The 20,300-nt window shown below is 35.0% G+C and overlaps 1 protein-coding gene across 1 annotated transcript in view; it reads left to right on the forward strand.

Annotated features, from left to right (window-relative positions):
- Psa (puromycin-sensitive aminopeptidase) overlaps positions 1-20,300 on the forward strand; it is a 218,977-nt gene that overhangs the window by 109,924 nt on the left and 88,753 nt on the right. Inside the window, exons 11-12 of the mRNA XM_090408456.1 lie at positions 10,276-10,354; positions 18,244-18,377. Of these exons, the coding sequence (XP_090264582.1) occupies positions 10,276-10,354; positions 18,244-18,377 (213 nt within the window). The remainder of the gene's footprint in view (positions 1-10,275; positions 10,355-18,243; positions 18,378-20,300) is intronic.

A 20,300-nucleotide genomic window follows, 5' to 3' on the forward strand; every position in this document is an offset into this window, starting at 1 on the left:
ACACTGTCTTGTATACAGCTAATTTAGTGTTCCAACTAATTTCTCTCTTATTCCATATGAATTTATTCAATTGACTTCCTACTATACAGCTTTATTGATTCTGTTGTCTATTTCCATATTTAATTTACCATATTCACTAAAAATCGTGCCTAAGTAGGTGAAATGTTGTACTTGTTCCACAGGTTCTCCGTTCACAATGTAGTTGACATTTTCAACGATTCTGCCTATTTTCATTGTCTTTGTATTGCTGACTTTCAAACCATATCATATCTATTACAACTGTATATAAATATAAGATCTGACAATGTTGTAGCTTTGACAGGTAACAGATTGATTTGGCAGAAAATTGTAGGTAGGAAGTTAGCAATGATGTATATTTTTCATGTAGTAATGTAGTACTGTCATATCCTGTACACCTTTTGAGGGTAAATGTCAGGAATTTGATGATGATGGCTTTATTAACATTAGACTTCCATGGAGTCAAAACACTCATCACAGGATCATCCAATCATGGCTTAAATTCATTCAGTTAGTGAGTAGAATGCATTGCCTAAAAGTGAGTGAGTGCAGAAACTATGACTGAATCCCAAAACTATGAAGAACCTGCTCTTCACTCTGCTTACCCCCCCACCACCACCTACAGCTTTCAAAGGATGGCTTTTTGTTTTTCCATTCTCTCTCTCTCTACTCTACAAAAATCCTTCTACGCATTAATCTGGTAACAACTCCTCACCAACTTATACATCTCAATTATTCACAAGGCTCTGCAAGTTGCATTCTCTCAATCTGTCCCTATACCTACATTCCATTGACCTGAAACTAATTTAACATATCCTCTTCCTCTTGAAAACCAGGTGACCAATATGGCCCAATCAATGCCTTATGCAAGGGAACCATAACCTCTTTGTTTCTGCATGTCAAAGTCCTCCTCAGCACTGCCATTGTTGTGATATTCTTACAATATTAACAATGTGAGCCCTAAACTTCAAGTCTCCATTCCCTATCACTTCTATTTTATCTTATCTCTTCTACCTCCTTCAAAATTTCTCCATTAATTGTATCCACGCAATATTAAACTGATAGCTCAACTCATGCCTGCTCGATACAGTCAATTGTAATCCTTCTGCAAAGAGACATCTGCTCTGTTTCTCTCATAGTTCTACTGAAATTTGTTTCATCAACCAACAATTGGAAATCACTAGTTATTACTAATATGTCCCAACATAAAGATGTGCACAAATTCAGAAGGAGAGAAGAAACTAGAAATGACAAAATGTTTTGGTTACAATGTTATTGTTGATAGATATTTTCACACTGGTTCAGGAAGAGTAGACAGGAGATTTGAAATAAGACGTTATCATCATTTAGTTCTAGGCAGTATATAACTAAATATCATATTTAAAAGAAAAGTGTGTAAGAAAGTCTTAAAAAGCAATTAAAGTATTGGAGCTTTCAGTAGTGAATTCACACTCAAATATATAAATTAAAGATTCCAAAAAATTATATTATTGTTTAATCTGTTACCCAAGTGTAAACAAAAAGTTTGCATATGTGAAGTATCTTCACATTAATTGCGTTAGTATCCCATAATGCAAAGCATACATCCTTTCAGGTGTATATAATGCTATACACTATGAAGGGCCACTACCCAGACTAGTTTCGACCTTTATTGAGGTCACATTAGTGGAAGCCAACCCAGAAGAGATACCATGGTTGAAGTAATGCAGAAATCATAACTTATTTTAACAGTATTACAATACTAAAAGAAATAAAGTATGAAAAGATGTTTATTAACTGGGTTTATATTGCTGGATTTCAAATCAGCATTTTCAGTGAACAAAACATATTACAGTTTATACATGACAATGAGTAAGTGAAACAATTCAAATATTAACGGACAAAAGATCTAAAGTCCTAATTTGGACTTTAGATCTTAAAGTCCAAATTATTAGACTTTAAAGATCTGAAGCATTCTTAGTTGTGTACGAATGCTTCACAGTCATTGCTGACTCCAAAATAATCTTTTTAACCTGTAATGACTCTTATATAGCATACTGCTTTTCCTCCAGCTAATTCTGTTTGACAATGTCCAAAGCGTGGTCTGCCAGTCCAGACCTGCGTTAATAATGGCAGTGAATGTATTTCTTATGTTCTCCAAAGCAGATGTTAACCGATTTCCCTGTCTGTCCATAGAAGGCGAAGTCACAGGGAACTTTATACACTCCTGAATATGCTAGTGATGGAGTTTATTCTTAGAAGAGTGGATCGAAGTTGTTAATTTAATGTGGTTTGAAGGTGGTGTAACAGTCATATTTTATTATTACTCTGGCCATCTTACCTATTAACCAAATTACCTGAATATACCTAAGACATAGGGACTAGGAATAGTGTTTTGCTCTTGTGAGTTTAAAGGGGGGGGGGGTTACCATCAACCTTGGAGAAGATAAGAAATACATTCACAACCATTATTATGGCAAGTCCAGACTAACAGATCACACTTTGGACACCCTTCCACAAAGGATTAAATGGAAAAAAAAATATCAATGTGCTATATAAGTCATTATAGGTCAGAAAGATATTTTTGGAGTCAGCAATGGCTATGAAGCATTCTCCTAACCTGAAACAGTTAGGAGAATAAACTTAAGATAAGTCTCTCAAAAACTTTGGGAGACTTCATCATCATCATCATCAAATTCCTGACATATACCCTCAAGGGGTGTACAGGATATGATAGTACTACATGAAAAATTTACATCATTACTAACTTCCTATCTACAATTTTCCTCCAAATCAGTCTGTTACTTGTCAAGACTCCAACATCATCATCATCATCATCAAATTCCTGCCATGTACCCTGAAGGGGTGTACAGGATATGACAGTACTACATGAAAAAATTACATCATTACTAACTTCCTATCTACAATTTTCCTCCAAATCAGTCTGTTACTTGTCAAGACTCCAACATTATCAGATCTTATATTTCTATCGTCTAAGGCACTTTGTACCGTATCAATCCACCTATATCTTGGTCTTCCTCTGGGTCGGTTTCCTGCCAACCTGGCAGAGAACACTTGTTTTGCTAATCTTTCCTCTCCCATTCTATTTAAGTGACCATACCATCTGAGATTAGCTCTGCTAACGCATTCCTGGATGCTGACAATGTCAAGTTCTTTCCTAATATCCTCATTTTTAATATGATATTGCCATTGATGCCATCTGTTCACGCCTCTAATCTTTCTCAGGACTCTCATATCTGCGGTCTCTAGTCTTTGGTCAAGTGTTTTACTTCTGACCCAGCTCTCAGATCCATAAGTTAAAATTGGTTTGAACACAGTCTTGTATACAGCTAATTAGTGTTCTGACTAATTTCTTTCTTATTCCATATGAATTTATTCAGTTGACTTCCCACGATACCAGCTTTGCTGATTCTGTTGTCTATTTCTATATTTAGTTTACCATCTTCAGTAAAAATTGTGCCTAAGTAGCTGAAATGTTTTACTTGTTCCACAGGTTCTCCATTCACAACACAGTTGACATTTTCAATGATTCTGCCTATTTTCATTGTCTTTGTCTTTTTATTGCTGACCTTCATACCATATCTATTAGAACAGCTATTCAATTTAGTCAGAGAATCTTGCAGACTTGTAGTGGATTTATTTAGAAGTATAACATCATCCGCATAAAGCAGAGAGCTGACATTAACATCTCCAATTTTGATATCAGGTTTAATACCACATTCCTTCATAATGTGATCCATATAGATAATGAATAACAGAGGGGATAATGTACATCCTTGTCTCACACCAGATTTAACATTAAACCATCTTCCTGTACTTCCTTCAATTCTAACTGCTGACTCACAACTCAAATAAAGACGAAGTATTGCTTGATATAATGCCCCATTGACACCATATAACTGCAGCGTATTGAATAGCTGCTCTCTTGGCACCTTGTCATATGCCTTTTCCAAATCAACAAAACTTAAAAACAGATCTTTGTTATATTCCCATGCATTCTCGACTATTTGTCGTAAAGTGAAGATCTGATCCTGACAGCCTCTATTTGGCCTGAATCCAGCTTGTTCTTCACCAAGCTTTTCTTCCACAATTCTTCTCAACCGTTTCTCAAGTATACTTGCATAGATCTTGCCAGGAACACTCAGTAGGGAAATACCTCTGTAATTCTCACATTCAGTTTTATTTCCCTTTTTATATATGGGTACTATGAGAGCTCTACTCCAATCATCTGGAATTCGTCCCTCTGTCCAGGCTTTCTGAACTATGCAGTGCAGCCACTGTAAGACTCTTATACCACCATACTTCAGCATTTCTGGTCGAATATCATCTACTCCTGCTGCCTTTCCACATTTCAAGCCTTTGATGGCTTTTTCTACTTCAAGTATGGATATGTATTCCTGACTGCATGCCTGGTCAGTGTTTTTTATCACTGTGCTATCATCACTACTTGTTTCATTTAGCAGTTTTTCAAAGTAATTACTCCATACTTCAAGGATATCTTTTTCTCCTGTTTTCATTTCACCTTTATCATCTCTAATTCCTTTTACAGCACTCTAATCTCCATTCCTAAGCTTCTTCAACAACCTCCAGAATATTTTGCCACCTTCTTGATATTTATTTTCTATATTCTTGCCAAAGTCCTCCCATGACTTTTGTTTAGCTAGTTTTACACACTGTTTAGCTTTCTTACATTTGTCTCTGTATTCTGTAAGAGTAAAAGCTGACTTATTTGCCAGGAACTTTTGATATGCTTTCTTCTTTTCCTTCACTGCCTCTTTAACTTCCTGTGTCCACCAGGGAGTTCTGATTTTTTTATCCTTGCACACAACCTCACCACATGCCTCTCTGGCAGAATCAATCAATGTTTCCTTCAGAGTTTGCCACTGATTCTCCAAGGTTTGATTCCTGTTCTCAAACTCTTTCATTTTTTCTTGAATAATGATTGTATATTTTAGTCTACAGTTCACATCTGAAAGCTACTCAACTTTTATTTGCTTTAAAACTTTCTTACATGTTATTCTTTTCAATATGAAATTCAATTTTATTCTGTTCAAGACTAAATGGTGATCACTTCCAATTTCAAATCCTCTGTACACTCTGGTGTCCTGCACAAGTGGGAAAATATCACTATCAACAATAACATAGTCAATGAGACTTTTCTTATTCCTTGATTCTTCTCTTCATGTGAATTTGTGCACATTTTTATGTTGGAACATGCTGTTAGTAATAACCAGTCCATGTCCTGAGCAGAAATCCAACAAGGATTTGTCATTATTATTAGCTTTGCTCTTTTCTCCAAATTTTCTCAAAATATTTTTGTATGTCTAACAATCATTTCCTACTCTGCTATTTAGATTCCCACCAAGGACCAATTTTTCATTGTATCAGTTGCTTTTTCTAAAGCCTCAAAAAAATTCCTCCACTTCTACCTTAGTAGAACCTTCTGTGGGACCATAGGCACAAATAAGTCTCATTGTCCAGTTCCCCATTCTCACATTTGCCCACATCACTCTACTTGAGACTGCCTGCCATTCCAGAAGATTAACCTCATATTTAGTGTTGAATACTATGGCTACTTCTTCTTTTCCTTGATTTGCATTGCCTAAATATAATATTTTGTATTTATTCCTCAGAAAGAGCTCACTAGTTTTTATCTTTTTTGTTTCAGTCACCCTTATGTTGATCTGGTACTTATGTAATTCCTCAGCTAGCTCCATTTCTTTGCCATTCAGGCTTCTTATGTTGATAGTACCGATCTTCAATTCTGGTGATGTCGAGTTGGGGTGTGTTTTAGGATTTGTTCCAGTAGCTGATTTTTCGCTGTTCACCCTGGTTCCCTGGCGAAAACAATGGGGGCCTTGTTTAACCGAGCAACACCCCAGCCGGCATGAAATTCTATCATGTTGTACCATCATTTAATATTGAGTTTAAGCTAATAAGAATACAATTTGGTCGGCTAAATCCGAAATTGCCAGCCCATCCTTGTTCGTTCAGTATCCAGGTAGATACCTAACAGGGTGCACCACGTGAAGGTGAGGATTGGTCATTAGGTCAGAAGCCCTGGTCGGTTCTCCACATTCCTTTAAAGCTGTATAACTGAGATACCTCCACTTAATGATCCTTAAGCAACCCTTTTAATAATGTCCTGAACAGAAATTCAGTAGGTGCTGATACTAAGCATTATTATTATTATTATTAGCTTTGCAGTTTTCCCAAGACATCTCTATATGTCTATATGTCTGCTATTCATTTCCTACTCTGCTGTTTAGATCTCCAACCATAACCAACTCTTTCTTTGTATGAGCTACCTTTTTCTAATGATTGAAAAAATTCTTGCATTTATTTCCTTGTGGAACCTTTTTGTTCAATCATAGGTACAAATGTTGTATTATTTAATTACCCATTCTGATGTTTACAGTAGAGAACTATACACCCAAATATATAAATTAAATTAAAGATGTGAAGAGATTATATTCTTTTTTAATCCTTTATCCAAGTGTAATCAAAAGAAGGCTTGCATGTGTCTTCACGACTAGGCTACTTGTATATAGAGGCAATTAATGTGAAGTTGACTGTAACCAACTCACTCAGTCACTATAAAGAAACTGTGAAAAATACCTGAAGAAAGCTCCATATGTATGAGTGTGCTAAATAAATTTCATCATCAAATTCCTGACATGTACCCTAATGGGGTACAAGATATGATAGTACTACATGAAAAATTTACATCATTACTAACTTCCTATCTACAATTTTCCTCCAAATCAGTCTGTTACTTGTCAAGACTCCAACATTATCAGATCTTATATTTCTATCGTCACATTGTACCATATCAATCCACCTATATCTTGTTCTTCCTCTGGGTCATTTTCCTGCCAACCTGGCAGAGAACACTTGTTTTGCTAATCTTTCCTCATCCATTCTGTTTAAGTGACCATACCACCTGAAATTAACTCTGCTAATGCATTCCTAGATGCTGACAATGTCAACTTGTTTCCTAATATCCTCGTTTTAATACGGTACTGCCATTGATACCATCTGTTCACTTATCTAATCTTTTTCAGGACTCTCATATCTGCGGTCTCTAGTCTTTGGTCAAGTGTTTACTTCTGACCAGCTCTCAGATCCATAAGTTAAAACTGGTTTGAACACTGTCTTGTAAATATACAGCTAATTTAGTGTTTTGGCTAATTTCTCTCTTATTCCATATGAATTTATTCAATTGACTTCATACCATATCAGCTTTGTTGATTCTGTTGTCTATTTCCATATTTAATTTACCATCTTCACTAAAAATCGTGCCTAAGTAGCTGAAATGTTTTACTTCTTCCACAGGTTCTTCGTTCAAAACACAGTTGACATTTTCAATGATTCTACCTATTTTCATTGTCTTTGACTTTTTTAATGCTGACCTTCATACCATATCTATTACAACAGTTATTCAATTTAGTCCGGGAATCTTGCAGACTAGTAGCGGATTTATTTAGAAGTATAACGTAGTCCGCATAAAGCAAAGAGCTGACATTAACATCTCCAATTCTGTTATCATGTTTAATACCACATTACTTAATAATGTGATCCATATAGATAATGAATAACAGAGGGGATAATGTACATCCTTGTCTCACACCAGATTTAACATTAAACCATCTTCCTGTACTTCCTTCAGTTCTAACTTCTGACTTGCAACTCTAATAAAGACTAAGTATTGCTTGATATAATGCCCCATTGACATCATATAACTGTTGCATATTGAATAGCTTCTCTCTTGGCACCTTGTCATGTGCCTTTTCCAGATCGACAAAACTTAAATACATTATCATCATCAAATTCCTGTCATGTACCCTCAAGGGAATACAGATCTTTGTTATATTACTATGCTTTCTCAACTATTTGTCGTAAAGTGAAGATCTGATCCTGACAGCCTCTATTTGGCCTGAATTCAGCTTGTTCTTCACCAAGCTTTTCTTCCACAATTCTTCTCAACTGGTTCTCAAGTATACTTGCATAAATCTTGCCTGGAACACTCCATAGCGATATACCTCTGCAATTCTCACATTCAGTTTTATTTCCCTTATATATGGGTACTATTTAGAGCTCTACTCCAATCATTAGGAATTCATCCTTCTGAACTGTGCAGTGCAGCCACTGTAAGACTTTTATTCCACCATACTTCAGCATTTCTGGTCAAATATCATCTATTCCTGCTGCCTTTCCACATTTCAAGCCTTTGATGGCTTTTTTCTACTTCAAGTATGGATATGTATTCCAGACTGTATGCCTGTTGAGTGTTTTTTTATTAACACTGCGCTATCACTGCTTGTTTCATTTAGCAATTTTTCGAAGTAATTACTCCATACTTCAAAGATATCTTTTTCTCCCATTTTCATGTCACCTTTTATCATCTTTAATTCCTTTTACAGCACTCTTTCCTCCATTTCTAAGCTTCTTCAATAACCTCAGAATATCTTGCCACCTTCTTGATATTTATTTTCTATGTTCTTTCCGAAGTCCTCCCATGTCTTTTGTTTAGCCAGTTTTACACAGTGTTTTGCTTTCTTACATATGACTCTATATTCTCCAAGAGCACAAGCTGACTTATTTGCCAGGAACTTTTGATATGTTTTCTTCTTTTCCTTCACTGCCTCTTTAACTTCCTGTGTCCACCATTGAGTTCTGATTTTTCTATCCTTGCAGACAACCTCACCACATGCCTATCTGGTTGAATTGATCAGGGTTTTTTTTCAAGTTTTGCCACTGAATCTCCAAGGTTTGGTTCTTGTTCTCAAACTCTTTCATTTTTTCTTCAATAACCTTTGTGTATTTTAGTCTTCAGTTCACATCTGAGAGCTGCTCAATTTTTATTCGCTTTAAAACTTTCTTTTCATTCTTTTCAATATGAAATTCAATTTTATCCCGCTCAAGACTAATGGTGATCAGTTACAATTTCAAATCCTCTGTACACTCTGGTGTCCTGCACCAGGGAGAAAACATCACTATAGTTTGCCCACCGATTAGAGATCCTTCGACACTTCTGCGCATCTCAGAAAAAGGAGAATCCATTCCGATAATAGGATAATCAGTCCGTTTTGTGGGACGAGTTGTTTATTATTACAGGTCAGAAAATTAACTTCTCTTTTATGATTATTGTAGTTAACTATGTTGCTTGTATAACATTTGTAAAATTTTACATATAAAGCACGTGATTTCGCGTGTTGGCGACCAGTTCGGACGCCCTTCATTTCTTTCTCCCCTTCAGCATGAATCGACTATTCTTGGAAAGACGCGAAGCAGGGACCTACAAACAGTGGGCGAACTATATCAACAATAACATAGTCAATGAGACTTTTCTTATTCCTTGCCTTTTCTCTCCATGTGAATTTGTGCACATTTTTATGTTGCAACATGGTGTTAGTAATAACCAGGCCATCTCCTGAGCAGAAATCCAACAGGTATTTGCCATTATTATTAGCTTTTCTTCAAATTTTCCCAAAACATTTTTGAATGTCTCACAATCACTTCCTACTCTGCTATTTAGATCCACAATAAAGAAAGTTTGAAGAAAAGAGCAAAGCTAATAATAATGGCAAATACCTCTTGGATTTTTGCTCAGGACATGGACTGGTTATTACTAACACCATGTTGCAACATACTTTTCCTTTTTCATTGTATCAGTAGCTTTCTCTAGAGACCCAAAAAATTCCCCCACTTCTACCTTAGTAGAGCTTTCTGTGGGACCATAGGCACAAATAAGTCTCATTGTCCAGTTCCCCATTCTGATATTTGCCCACATCACTCTACTTGAGACTGCCTGCCATTCAAGAAGATTAGCCTCTTCCTGAATATAACATTTTGCATTTATTGCTCAGAAAGATCTCACCAGTTTGTCTTTTTTGTTTCAGTCACCCCTATTATGTCGATCCGGTACTTATCTAATTCCTTAGCTAGCTCCATTTCTTTGCCATTCAGGCTTCTTATGTTGATAGTATTGGTCTTTAACTCTGGTGATGTTGAGTTCAGCTGTGCTTTCAGATTTGTTATGATAGCTGATTTTTCTCTGTTCGCCCTGGTGAAAACAAAATAAATTTCACTATAACAAACTACCCTTGCTGTCCCTGCAAGCAAGATTAGGAGAGTCAAGTGTGCATATTATAAACAAATTACCTCATATATATCTAAAGGGTGTTTAAAAAAAAACTAATAGTTTTTTTTTTTTTTTCATATGTAGGTTGTTTGCAATGTTTACATTATTTTCAGGTATCAAGTAGACTAGATGGAAATCACAGAATTTTAACACTCAACCAGGAAAAGTTTTGTGCAGATGGCAGATCTGAAGGTAAGAGCATGCTTATTTTTTGCTGTTAAGTATAAGGTGGGAAACATGAATGTAATATGATCTAAGGAAGTATAGGATAGCTTAGCTCTAAAACAATTAATTTTCAGGTATTTTTATTTCCAGATTCTCCCATAAATTAAAGTAAATTCAAGTGTTTGATGCTGATAGTTTAGAAAATAATTTGAAACTTGACCATTATTGCAAGAAAATAATACTTCTAGTTTCTCTCTCTCTCCCTCTCTCCTATGAAACTTTTGAATTTGTTTCTACTTATTTGAAGGAACAAATAGTTATTGTATGTGTGGACAAATTTCAAAATGAGAATTTGAAAAATGAGACATATATTTGTATCTCTCTCTCTGGTCCCATTGAAAATTCTAGTAAGAAAACAGTAGAGAAGTTTTTTGAGTCACCTTATCCTCATATAATGGTTGCAGTTAAAAGGAATAGAAACCCTCAACACTGTAAAGGTAAAAGAGGGAAAGATTAAGAAAGAAAGATACTATTTGCCTATAATAGACTATTCCTGTGGTGCTCATAAATTGTGGGAATCAACTGTATTTGTTCATTTAATAAGGAAAAAGGTTTATTTGGTATTAAGCAAAATAATTAAATGATTTTTGTTGTTGTTTTGCAAGGATTTATATAAAGTTAGAGAAACTGTCAGTATGTAATATGGAATTAGTTCAGATATGCATTCAGTGTTTCATGTTGGAGACATAATGGATTTTTTACAGCACTCAAAAAGAATTAAAATAGACTTTAATACTTCCTATATTTCGTCCTAGTCACTAGGACATCTACGGGGATTACAAAAAATTAATGTAACATATGCACAAATAACAAACAATACTAAGCCCAACCACGTGGGTGACACTAAAGTCCTATCTAGGTAGAGCGCCCTCTAAGGGCAGTAGTAGGTGGCCTGGAATGTAAGGTGGGAACTCTGGTGATGAGTGTTTTCCAAATCTTCGGAAGCTTAATGCACCCATATTTATTGAGATTTGGTTGGTTTTTGAGAGCTGCTGCTGCTTCTAAGAAAAGTCTCTCTTTCTTGAATTTGCTGTGGTGGAGCATGGTGGTTTTCTTCCGTGATATTCTGTGGGTGGTGTCTAAAACATGGTCAGCCAAGCCTGAATGGCCATAGTTGTGTTTGAAGATGTAAGACTTGTGTTCTTCTAGATGGATGGATGCTGATCTGCCTGTCTGTCCAAAGTACGCCAGCTTACAGGAACAGGGTACTTTGTAAACTCCAGGCAGAGAGAGAGGAGGGAGCTGATCTTTCGTAGAACGGATAAGGGTAGCCAGTTTGCGGTGGGGCTTATATGCTGTGTGTAGATTGTATTGTTTTAGTATCTTGGCTATTTTTTCCGATGTGCCACGGATGTAGGGTATGGTGATGGCATTTTTAAAATCTTGTTGACGAGAAGGAAGGGGAATGGGGGAGGAGTTGATTATTTTTTTGATACTGTGATCGCTGTAGCCATTGGAGAGGAAAGTGCTGTGTATGTGGTTAAGTTCATTAGTGAGGGCGGTTCCACTGGAACAAAGATTGTGGACTCTCTTGGTAAGAGTTTTAATAATGCCATATTGTTGAGAGGGGTGGTGGTGGGAGAGTTTGTGAATGTATCTGCCTGTGTGTGTGGGTTTTCTGTATACGGTGAAGGTAAGTGTATCATTAGGCAGGCGTGTGACTAAGGTGTCTAGGAAGGGTAAACAATTTTTCTTTTCCTTTTCCATAGTGAACTGGATTCTTGGATGTAGACTATTGAGATGACTGAGGAAGGAGTCTAACGTGTCTGGGCCATGAGGCCAAATAGAGCGGCGGGGTAATGTAATACACAAACGAACAAAAGAAGACATGGGGTGGGGTATATAGTACACATCAAATAAAAAAAAAAAAACGCCTCCCCTCCCCCCACCCCCTTATCTCTCTGCCTGGAGTTTACAAAGTACCCTGTTCCTGTAAGCTGGCGTACTTTGGACAGACAGGCAGATCAGCATCCATCCGTCTAGAGGAACACAAGTCTTACATCTTCAAACACAACTATGGCCATTCAGGCTTGGCTGACCATGTTTTGGACACCACCCACAGAGTATCATGGAAGAAAACCACCATGCTCCACCACAGCAAATTCAAGAAAGGGAGACTTTTCTTAGAAGCAGCAGCAGCTCTCAAAAACCAACCAAATCTCAATAAATATGGGTGCATTAAGCTTCCGAAGATTTGGGAAACACTCATCACCAGAGTTCCCAACTTACATTCCAGGCCACCTACTACTGCCCTTAGAGGGCGCTCTACCTAGATAGGACTTTAGTGTCACCCACGTGGTTGGGCTTAGTATTGTTTGTTATTTGTGCATATGTTACATTAATTTTTTGTAATCCCCGTAGATGTCCTAGTGACTAGGACGAAATATAGGAAGTATTAAAGTCTATTTTAATTCTTTTTGAGTGTTGTAAAAAATCCATTAAGCCTCCAACATGATGTCCTCGCAGCACTTAAGCCTCTACACACGTATGCATTCAGTGTGTAGTTGTAGCTAGAAGATGTGGAGTTATAGATGAACTATGAAAAGAAAATAAATGCTTATATATTCATACTGAAATAACTCATATTCTTGAAATAGACATTGAATCATTTTGTTTGGATGAGGAAAGCCTTAGTAGGGTCTTTAAACAAATATGTAATTTTTTAATTCCCAAATTATCTTTTTGACCTTTTACTCATATGCAAAATAGTATACCAAGAAATCAAAATGTTAGGGGCTACTTGCTGGCATTTTTTTTATTTTTATTTTTTATTGATCATGGCCTTGTGTAATTGTGTTACTGGAATTTCAGAATGATATTTGCATTCCTGAGTATTGAAATTCTAACCGTATAGCTGCTTCTAAATTGGTTTCTAATCTTGTGCTTTCTCTGCTTAGCTCGTTTTTTGCATGTTGAGACATTTTTTTAGAGGTAGGTAAAATAGTTGAAGACTAGCCCATTAAAATCAATTAAACAGTTCCCTGTAGAATTATTTCCACTGGAAATAACCTCTTTTCATTTTAGTCTTATTGGGCCAAATTTTTCATTGTACTTTAAGCATTGCAAGAACCATCTATACTCTAGTTTTAATAAAAATTGATTGAATGACATCATTTGTAAAAATGCTTAGCGAAAATGTCTCCACCCATAACTCTTCTCATTTTTAGGCTAAATTTCTTTTGGTACATTATAACAGAGAAAACAACTCTATTTCAAATTTGGCCAAAGTTGACTGAATAATATTATCTGGAGAGGAAGCTGTTTCCTCCCTACCCACACCACCTTTTATTTTTAGTGTTTATTATGTATAAAAAAAAATTATGCAGACAACTACTGTGCTGAGGTAGTAATTTTAATTTAAAAATAAAATACATGAGCAGTTATTTTATTTTAATTGAAAGTAAAGTTATTACTCAAGCATGATTGTTTTAATTTTTCATATAATGAATGCTGAGCAACCACCATGTAACAATGAAAGAATATACTCAATTTAGTATGTTCAGCTGAATTGCTCAGAGAACTAAAAGCAGTTAAGAAGCAACTATTTTTCCCATTTGTTTGAAAAATACTCGTTTCTCCATCTCTCTCTCTCTCTCTCATTGGTGAACCTGCTATAGAATAAGTAAAAAATTTGTCTTTTAGGAGTAGTTTTTTTTAGTGAGGTTGTCAAATTAAATATGAAAATACATAAAAGAATAAGCAAAACTGATATGGTGAGGAGCTAGCTGAATAGTTTTTTTTTTTTTTTTTTTTTTTTTTTTTTTTTTTTTTTTTTTTTTGCTATGTAAAATAAGAGAGAGCTAAAATACTCATCTAGCATTATACAAGACTATGTTTAAACTGATTTTAATTTATGTATTTAAAAGTTGGATTAGAAATAAAACAGTTAGTCATTGACTGGAGACTACCAATATCAGAGTTCTAAGGAAGTTTAGAGAAATGAACAGATTGCATCAGTGGCTGAAGATGCTAGTAAGGAACTTGGTATCATTAGTATTAAAGAATGTAGCAGAGCTAATTTAAGTGGTCACTTAAACAAAATTAGAGTAGAAAAACAGGCCTATGCGATGCCAAGATAGTAGGAAAATGACAGAGTATGACCAAGTTCTAGATAGATTGATATAGTTATTCTTTTAAGACTTAAAAGCAAGTGACAGTGTTGGCAGACTTGACAAATGCAGATTAATTTGGAAGAAAATTGTTGATAGGAAGATAATAATGTAGACTTAATTATGTAGTACTGTCATAGTATCCTGTAATCTCATTGAGGATAGGAATTGATGATGATTAATGACTTTATATATACCAAGTGGGAATGGGAAGATTGACGGATATTTATCATATTTTCATTTAAATCTTCTCTTCAGTTATGATACTGAATATCATTTCTGTATTCTTCAGTCAAATGGTGAGCACCACCATCATCATCATCACATTACTGATATGTACCCTCAGGGGGTTACATGATAATTAAGATAGCTCTACATGACAAAGTTACACCATTACTAACTTCCGATGAATAATTTTCCTCCGAATTAATCTGTTATCTGTCAAGACTCCAATTGGTTATCAGATCTTATATTTCTATCTTTTAAGACACTTTTTACTGTATCAATCTATTACATCTTAGTCTTCCTCTGGGTCTTTTTCCTACCAACTTGGCAAAGAACACTTGTTTTGCTAATCTTTCCTTTCCAATTATGTTTAAGTGTAGGATTAGCTCTAGCATATTCCTGAATGCTAACAATGGCAAGTTCTTTCATAATATTCTCATTTTTGATGTGATACTACCATTGATGCCATCTGTTCACTCTATTAATCTTTCTTAGAAATCTCATATCAGAGGTCTCCAGTCTTTGATCAAGTGTTTTATTTCCAACCCAGCTCTCAGATCCCTAAGTTAAAATTGGTTTGAGCACTGTCTTGTATTCAACTGATTTCCTAAAATACTAGCTTTACTAATTCTGTTTATTTCCATATGTAATTTTCCATCTTCACTAATTATTGTCTAGATAGCTGAAATGTTTTACTTATTCTATAGGTTCAGCAGTCAGGATACAGTTGATGTTTTGAATGTTTCTGCCTGGAACTTTGGTATAAAAGAGAATAATGTTCCCTTTGGGAGATTGTCTTTTCATTACTGATTTTCATACGTAACCTATTACAAAAGTTATTCAATTTAGTCAGGAAATCTTGCAGAATTGCATGAAGTAAAGAGCTGAGATTAACATCTCCACTTTGATATCAGGTTTAATATCACTTTCCTTCATAATGTGATCCATATAGATGATGAATAATAGTGGAAATAATGTACACCTGATGTATCATCAAAACATCTTCCTGTACTTCCTTCAGTTCTGACTTACAGCTTGAATAAAGACTATGCATTGCTTGATATAATGTCCCACTTACACCACATAACTGTAGTGTTTTGAGAAGAGCTTTCCTCTTGGTACCTTGTCATGTGCCTTTTCCAGATCAACAAAACTTAAATACAAATTCTTGTTATATTCCCAAGATTTCTTAACTGTTTGTCTTAAAATGAAAATCTGAACCTGACAACCTCTATTTTGCCTGAATCCAACATGGACTTCACCAAGCTTCCCTTCCACACTTTTTCTTAGCTGTTTCTTATGTATACTTGCATAAATCTTACTAGGAATACTCAACAGGGAAATACTTCTGTAATTCTCACATTCAGTTTTATTTCCATTTTAATAGATGGGTACTATGAGAGCTCTGCTCCAATCCTCTGGAATTCGACTCTCTGACCAGACCTTCTGAATTATGCGATGCAGCCACTGTAAAACTTTTATACCTTCACATTTGAGCATTTCTGATTGAATTTCATCAACTCCAGCTGCCTTTCTGCATTTCAGGTTTTTGATGACTTTTTCCACTTCAAGTATAAATACGTATTCCTGACTAATTCCCAATGGGACTTTTCTACCATCATGCTGATACTGCTTTTTATATAGCAGTCTTTCAAAGTAATTACTCCATACATCCAGAATATCTTTATCTTCAGGTTTCATGTCATGTTTATCAACTCTGATTTCTTTTACAGTAAGCTCCAGAATATTTCATCACCTTCTTGATATTTATTTTCTATGTTTTTACCAAAGCCTTCCCATTACTTGTTCAGCTAGTTTTACATTGTGCTTTGCTTTCTTCTATTTTTCTGTGTATTCTATAAGACCACAAGCTGACTTATTCACCATTCTGATTTTTCTATTTCTTGCAGACAACCTCACCACATGCTTCTGACTAAATCAATCAATGTTTTCTTCAGAGCTTGTCACTGAATCTCAAAGTTTGGTTCCTGTTCTCAAACTCTTTCATTTTTTCTTGAATAATGTTTGTGTATTTTAGTCTACAGTTCATATCTGAGATCTGCTCAACTTTTATTCACTTTAAAACTTTCTTACATGTTCTTCTTTTCAATATGAAATTCAATTTTATCCTGCTCAAGACCAATGGTGATCAGTTTCAAATCCTCTGTAGACTCTAGTGTCCTGCACTGGGGAGAAAACCTCACTATCAACAATAACATAGTCAATGAGACTTTTCTTATTTCTTGCCTCTTCTCTGCATGTGAATTTGTGCACATTTTTATGTTGGAACATGGTGTTAGTAATAACCGGTACATGTCCTGAGCAGAAATCTAACAAATATTTGCCGTTATTATTAGCTTTGCTCTTTTCTCCAAATTTTCCCAAAATATTTTGGGAAAATTTTTTGGCAAAAATTTGGATTTTTTCTTTCTTCCTATTTAGATTCCCAACAAGGACCAACTTTTCCTTTTTTATTGTGCAGTTGCTTTCTCTAAAGCCTCAAAAAATTCCTCCAGTTCTACCTTAGTAGAGCCCTGTGGGGACCATAGGCACAAATAAGTCTCATTGTCCTGTTCCTCTTTCTGATATTTTCCCACATTACTGTACTTGATATTTCCTGCCATTCAAGAAGATTATAGTATTTAGTGTTGAATACTACTCCTCCTTTTCTTTGATTGTCATTGCCTGAATATAACATTTTGTATTTCTTGCTTAATAAAATCTCGCCATCTTTTGTCTTTTTTGTTTCATTCATCCATATTATGTCAATCCCGTTCTTCTGCTAGTTCCATTTCTTTGCCATTCAGGGTCTTTATGTTGATAATAATAGTACCGATCTTGAACTCTGGTGATGTTGAATTGGGGTGTTTCAGGATTTTTTCCAGTAGCTGATCTTTCGTTGTTTGCCCCTTTTCTTGGCAAAAGCAATTGGAGGAGGGGGCTTGTTTAACCATGCAATGCCGCAGCCAGCATAGAATTCTCTCATGTTGTACCATCATTTTACTTTATGTGGTTTAAGCCAATAAGAATACAATTTGGTCAGCTAAATCCCAAATTGTCAGCCTATCCTTGTTTGTTTGGTATCCAGGGTGCACCACGAGAAGGTGAGGATTGGACATTAGGTCAGAAGCCCTGGTTGGTTCTCTGCATTCCTTTTAAAGACTATGTGGAGGTGTCCTCTCAGTTATACAGCTTTGACCCTTAAACACCCCATCGACAAATTTGTACTGCTACAAAATAGTGCAATTTCTTTGAACTCGTCACATTTAAAAAAAAAAAAAAAAACTGTCTGTCTGTTAGTTTCTTTCTGGCTCCTGGGGGGAAAATTGATAATGAAGCACTTCTTACACATACAACCAGGCTCTTCTGTAGAAAAAATCAGTTTATGTGATCAAGCAACATGAAAATCTATGAGCAGTCTTTTTATGCATGAATTATGTTAATATTAGAAATACAAAGCTTTTATTACATGTAGAGTTTTTACCAGTATTTTGTTTGTTTAATTATTTCTGATTATTGTAGACAATACTCAGTGGATGGTGCCTATCAGTATTAGTACAGCAGCTGCACCTGGTAAAGAAATACAGAAAGTACTACTAAATAATCCTTCCACAAATGTGATACTACAAAATGTCAACAATGAGCATTGGGTTAAGGTATGATCATAATATTTGTGAATTTTTTTGATACAGTTATAAATATTGCTTTTGTATAGCCTTAGTGTTTGCTTAAATACTAATCTATAAGCTGTTCTGAAAGCCTAGCATTTTATGTAAGCATGGTATATTAGATACATGAATATGCATACAGAGATGTACTGTTTCTTCAGTGCTCAAATACCTAAGCTTAGGTGTATTTATGAAGTATCAGGAGTTGAGCAGGAGAGAAATACTGTTTTCAATGAAAAAATATAAAGCTTTTTAGAGGCTGAAGAGACTATGGACATAATGTGCTTGTGTCAAGACAGGTTAAATGTGAGTACATATGTACAAATAAGTCTAATTATTTGAAGAGAAGACCACAGTGGAAAGTGTGTGTGTGTGTGTGTTTATATATGTTGGTGGTTAGCAATCTAATTGAGAGCATTCGATGTCTGCATTGCCAGTTTTTTAATAAAAGATGACAGATGGCCAAACCTGATGTAGGATAATGCCTTGTTTCTTGTTGCAATAATATGAGTTTTTTTTTAAATTTTTTATTTATTTATTTGTTTTTTAACATTTTGGTCAGACTCTGAATACTCTGACAGAAATTGGCCAGTTGAGTTGGGAGAGGGGAGTGAGTAGAGTCCGTAGCTGAACCCTCTTTCTATTCATATATTTAATTTTTGATTTTGAAACCAGAAAACATTGATAAGTCAATATTCAGATATTTGGCTACAGAAGAAAATCAATCTAAAGTTGTGGTCTCATCTCTTGAGATCTTTGTGTATTCTATTTAGACACTAGTGCTTGAAACCATTGGCTTCCAAAATCATTATCATTTGGTTTTCTTAATGAAGTTTCAGAATAAAGTAATTCTAAAATGCTTTAGTTGCCTCAGATGTATTTCATTAATATGCCTAGCTTCATTTCAGATGTGAAAAAGTTAGTTTAGGTGTTTTAAGGATACTTGTGACATAAGACTGAATGATATATGCATGTAACCACAAGAAAGATATTTATTTAACCAAATATTTCGGTCTGGAAATAGCAGACCATCGTCAGTGGTATTATAAGAACAGTTTAAAAAAATACAAGCTAGAATACTAATAATAGATCGTTAAAAATCATGCGGCGTGTTCTATTTTTAACGATCTATTGTTAGTATTCTAGCTTGTATTTTTTTAAGCTGTTCTTGTAATACCACTGAGGATGGTCTGCTATTTCCAGACCGAAATATTTGGTTAAATAAATATCTTTCTTGTGGTTACGTGCATATATCATTCAAAGTTAGTTTAAACCAACAGTATTATTGTGAGCTTTGATATAGCATCTTTATTTGTTAACATTTCTTTGCAAGATACACTTGAGCTCTTATGAAAAAAGTTTCTCCTGACAGAATCCAACTGTTTGATTTTGTGTTCCATACTGTTATTTATTTCAAGTACAAAAGGAAAATTTACAAGCGAGAAGAGGAGGCTGCCACAGGATCTCATCTGTCCCCTAATTTAGCCAAATTTTTTATAGTTTATTCTGAACTACACTGTTCTCCAACAACCTTTCCTTAACCTAAATGTTGGTTTGATATGTTGACAATATTAGCTTGATAGCCATCCTCAGAAACTACTTAATCATAATACTTGACTATTTTAAGACCATCCCATAATTAGATGTATCTTTAAAATTTTTCTATTTAGAGAAAACTACTATTAAATTACAATATATCCATAGAGGCACATTTAACCAGATAGTAAAAAGCTTGCAATTACCAAGAGTATTTTGAATTACAGTGTTGGTAATGTCTAGGCTGTAGTTCTGCATCTTATAAAAGTCGATATTATTTGCTCTAATAATGCTTTATTGCAAAAATATGATATTCAGTCAGATCTATCTCTCTTAAATATTTTAAATCTACAAAAAACTAATTGATGCAATTAT

Source organism: Typopeltis vanoorti, chromosome 2, assembly GCF_054136105.1.
Source record: "Typopeltis vanoorti isolate ZY-2024b chromosome 2, IOZ_Tvanoo_1.0, whole genome shotgun sequence".
NCBI lineage: Eukaryota > Metazoa > Arthropoda > Arachnida > Uropygi > Thelyphonidae > Typopeltis > Typopeltis vanoorti.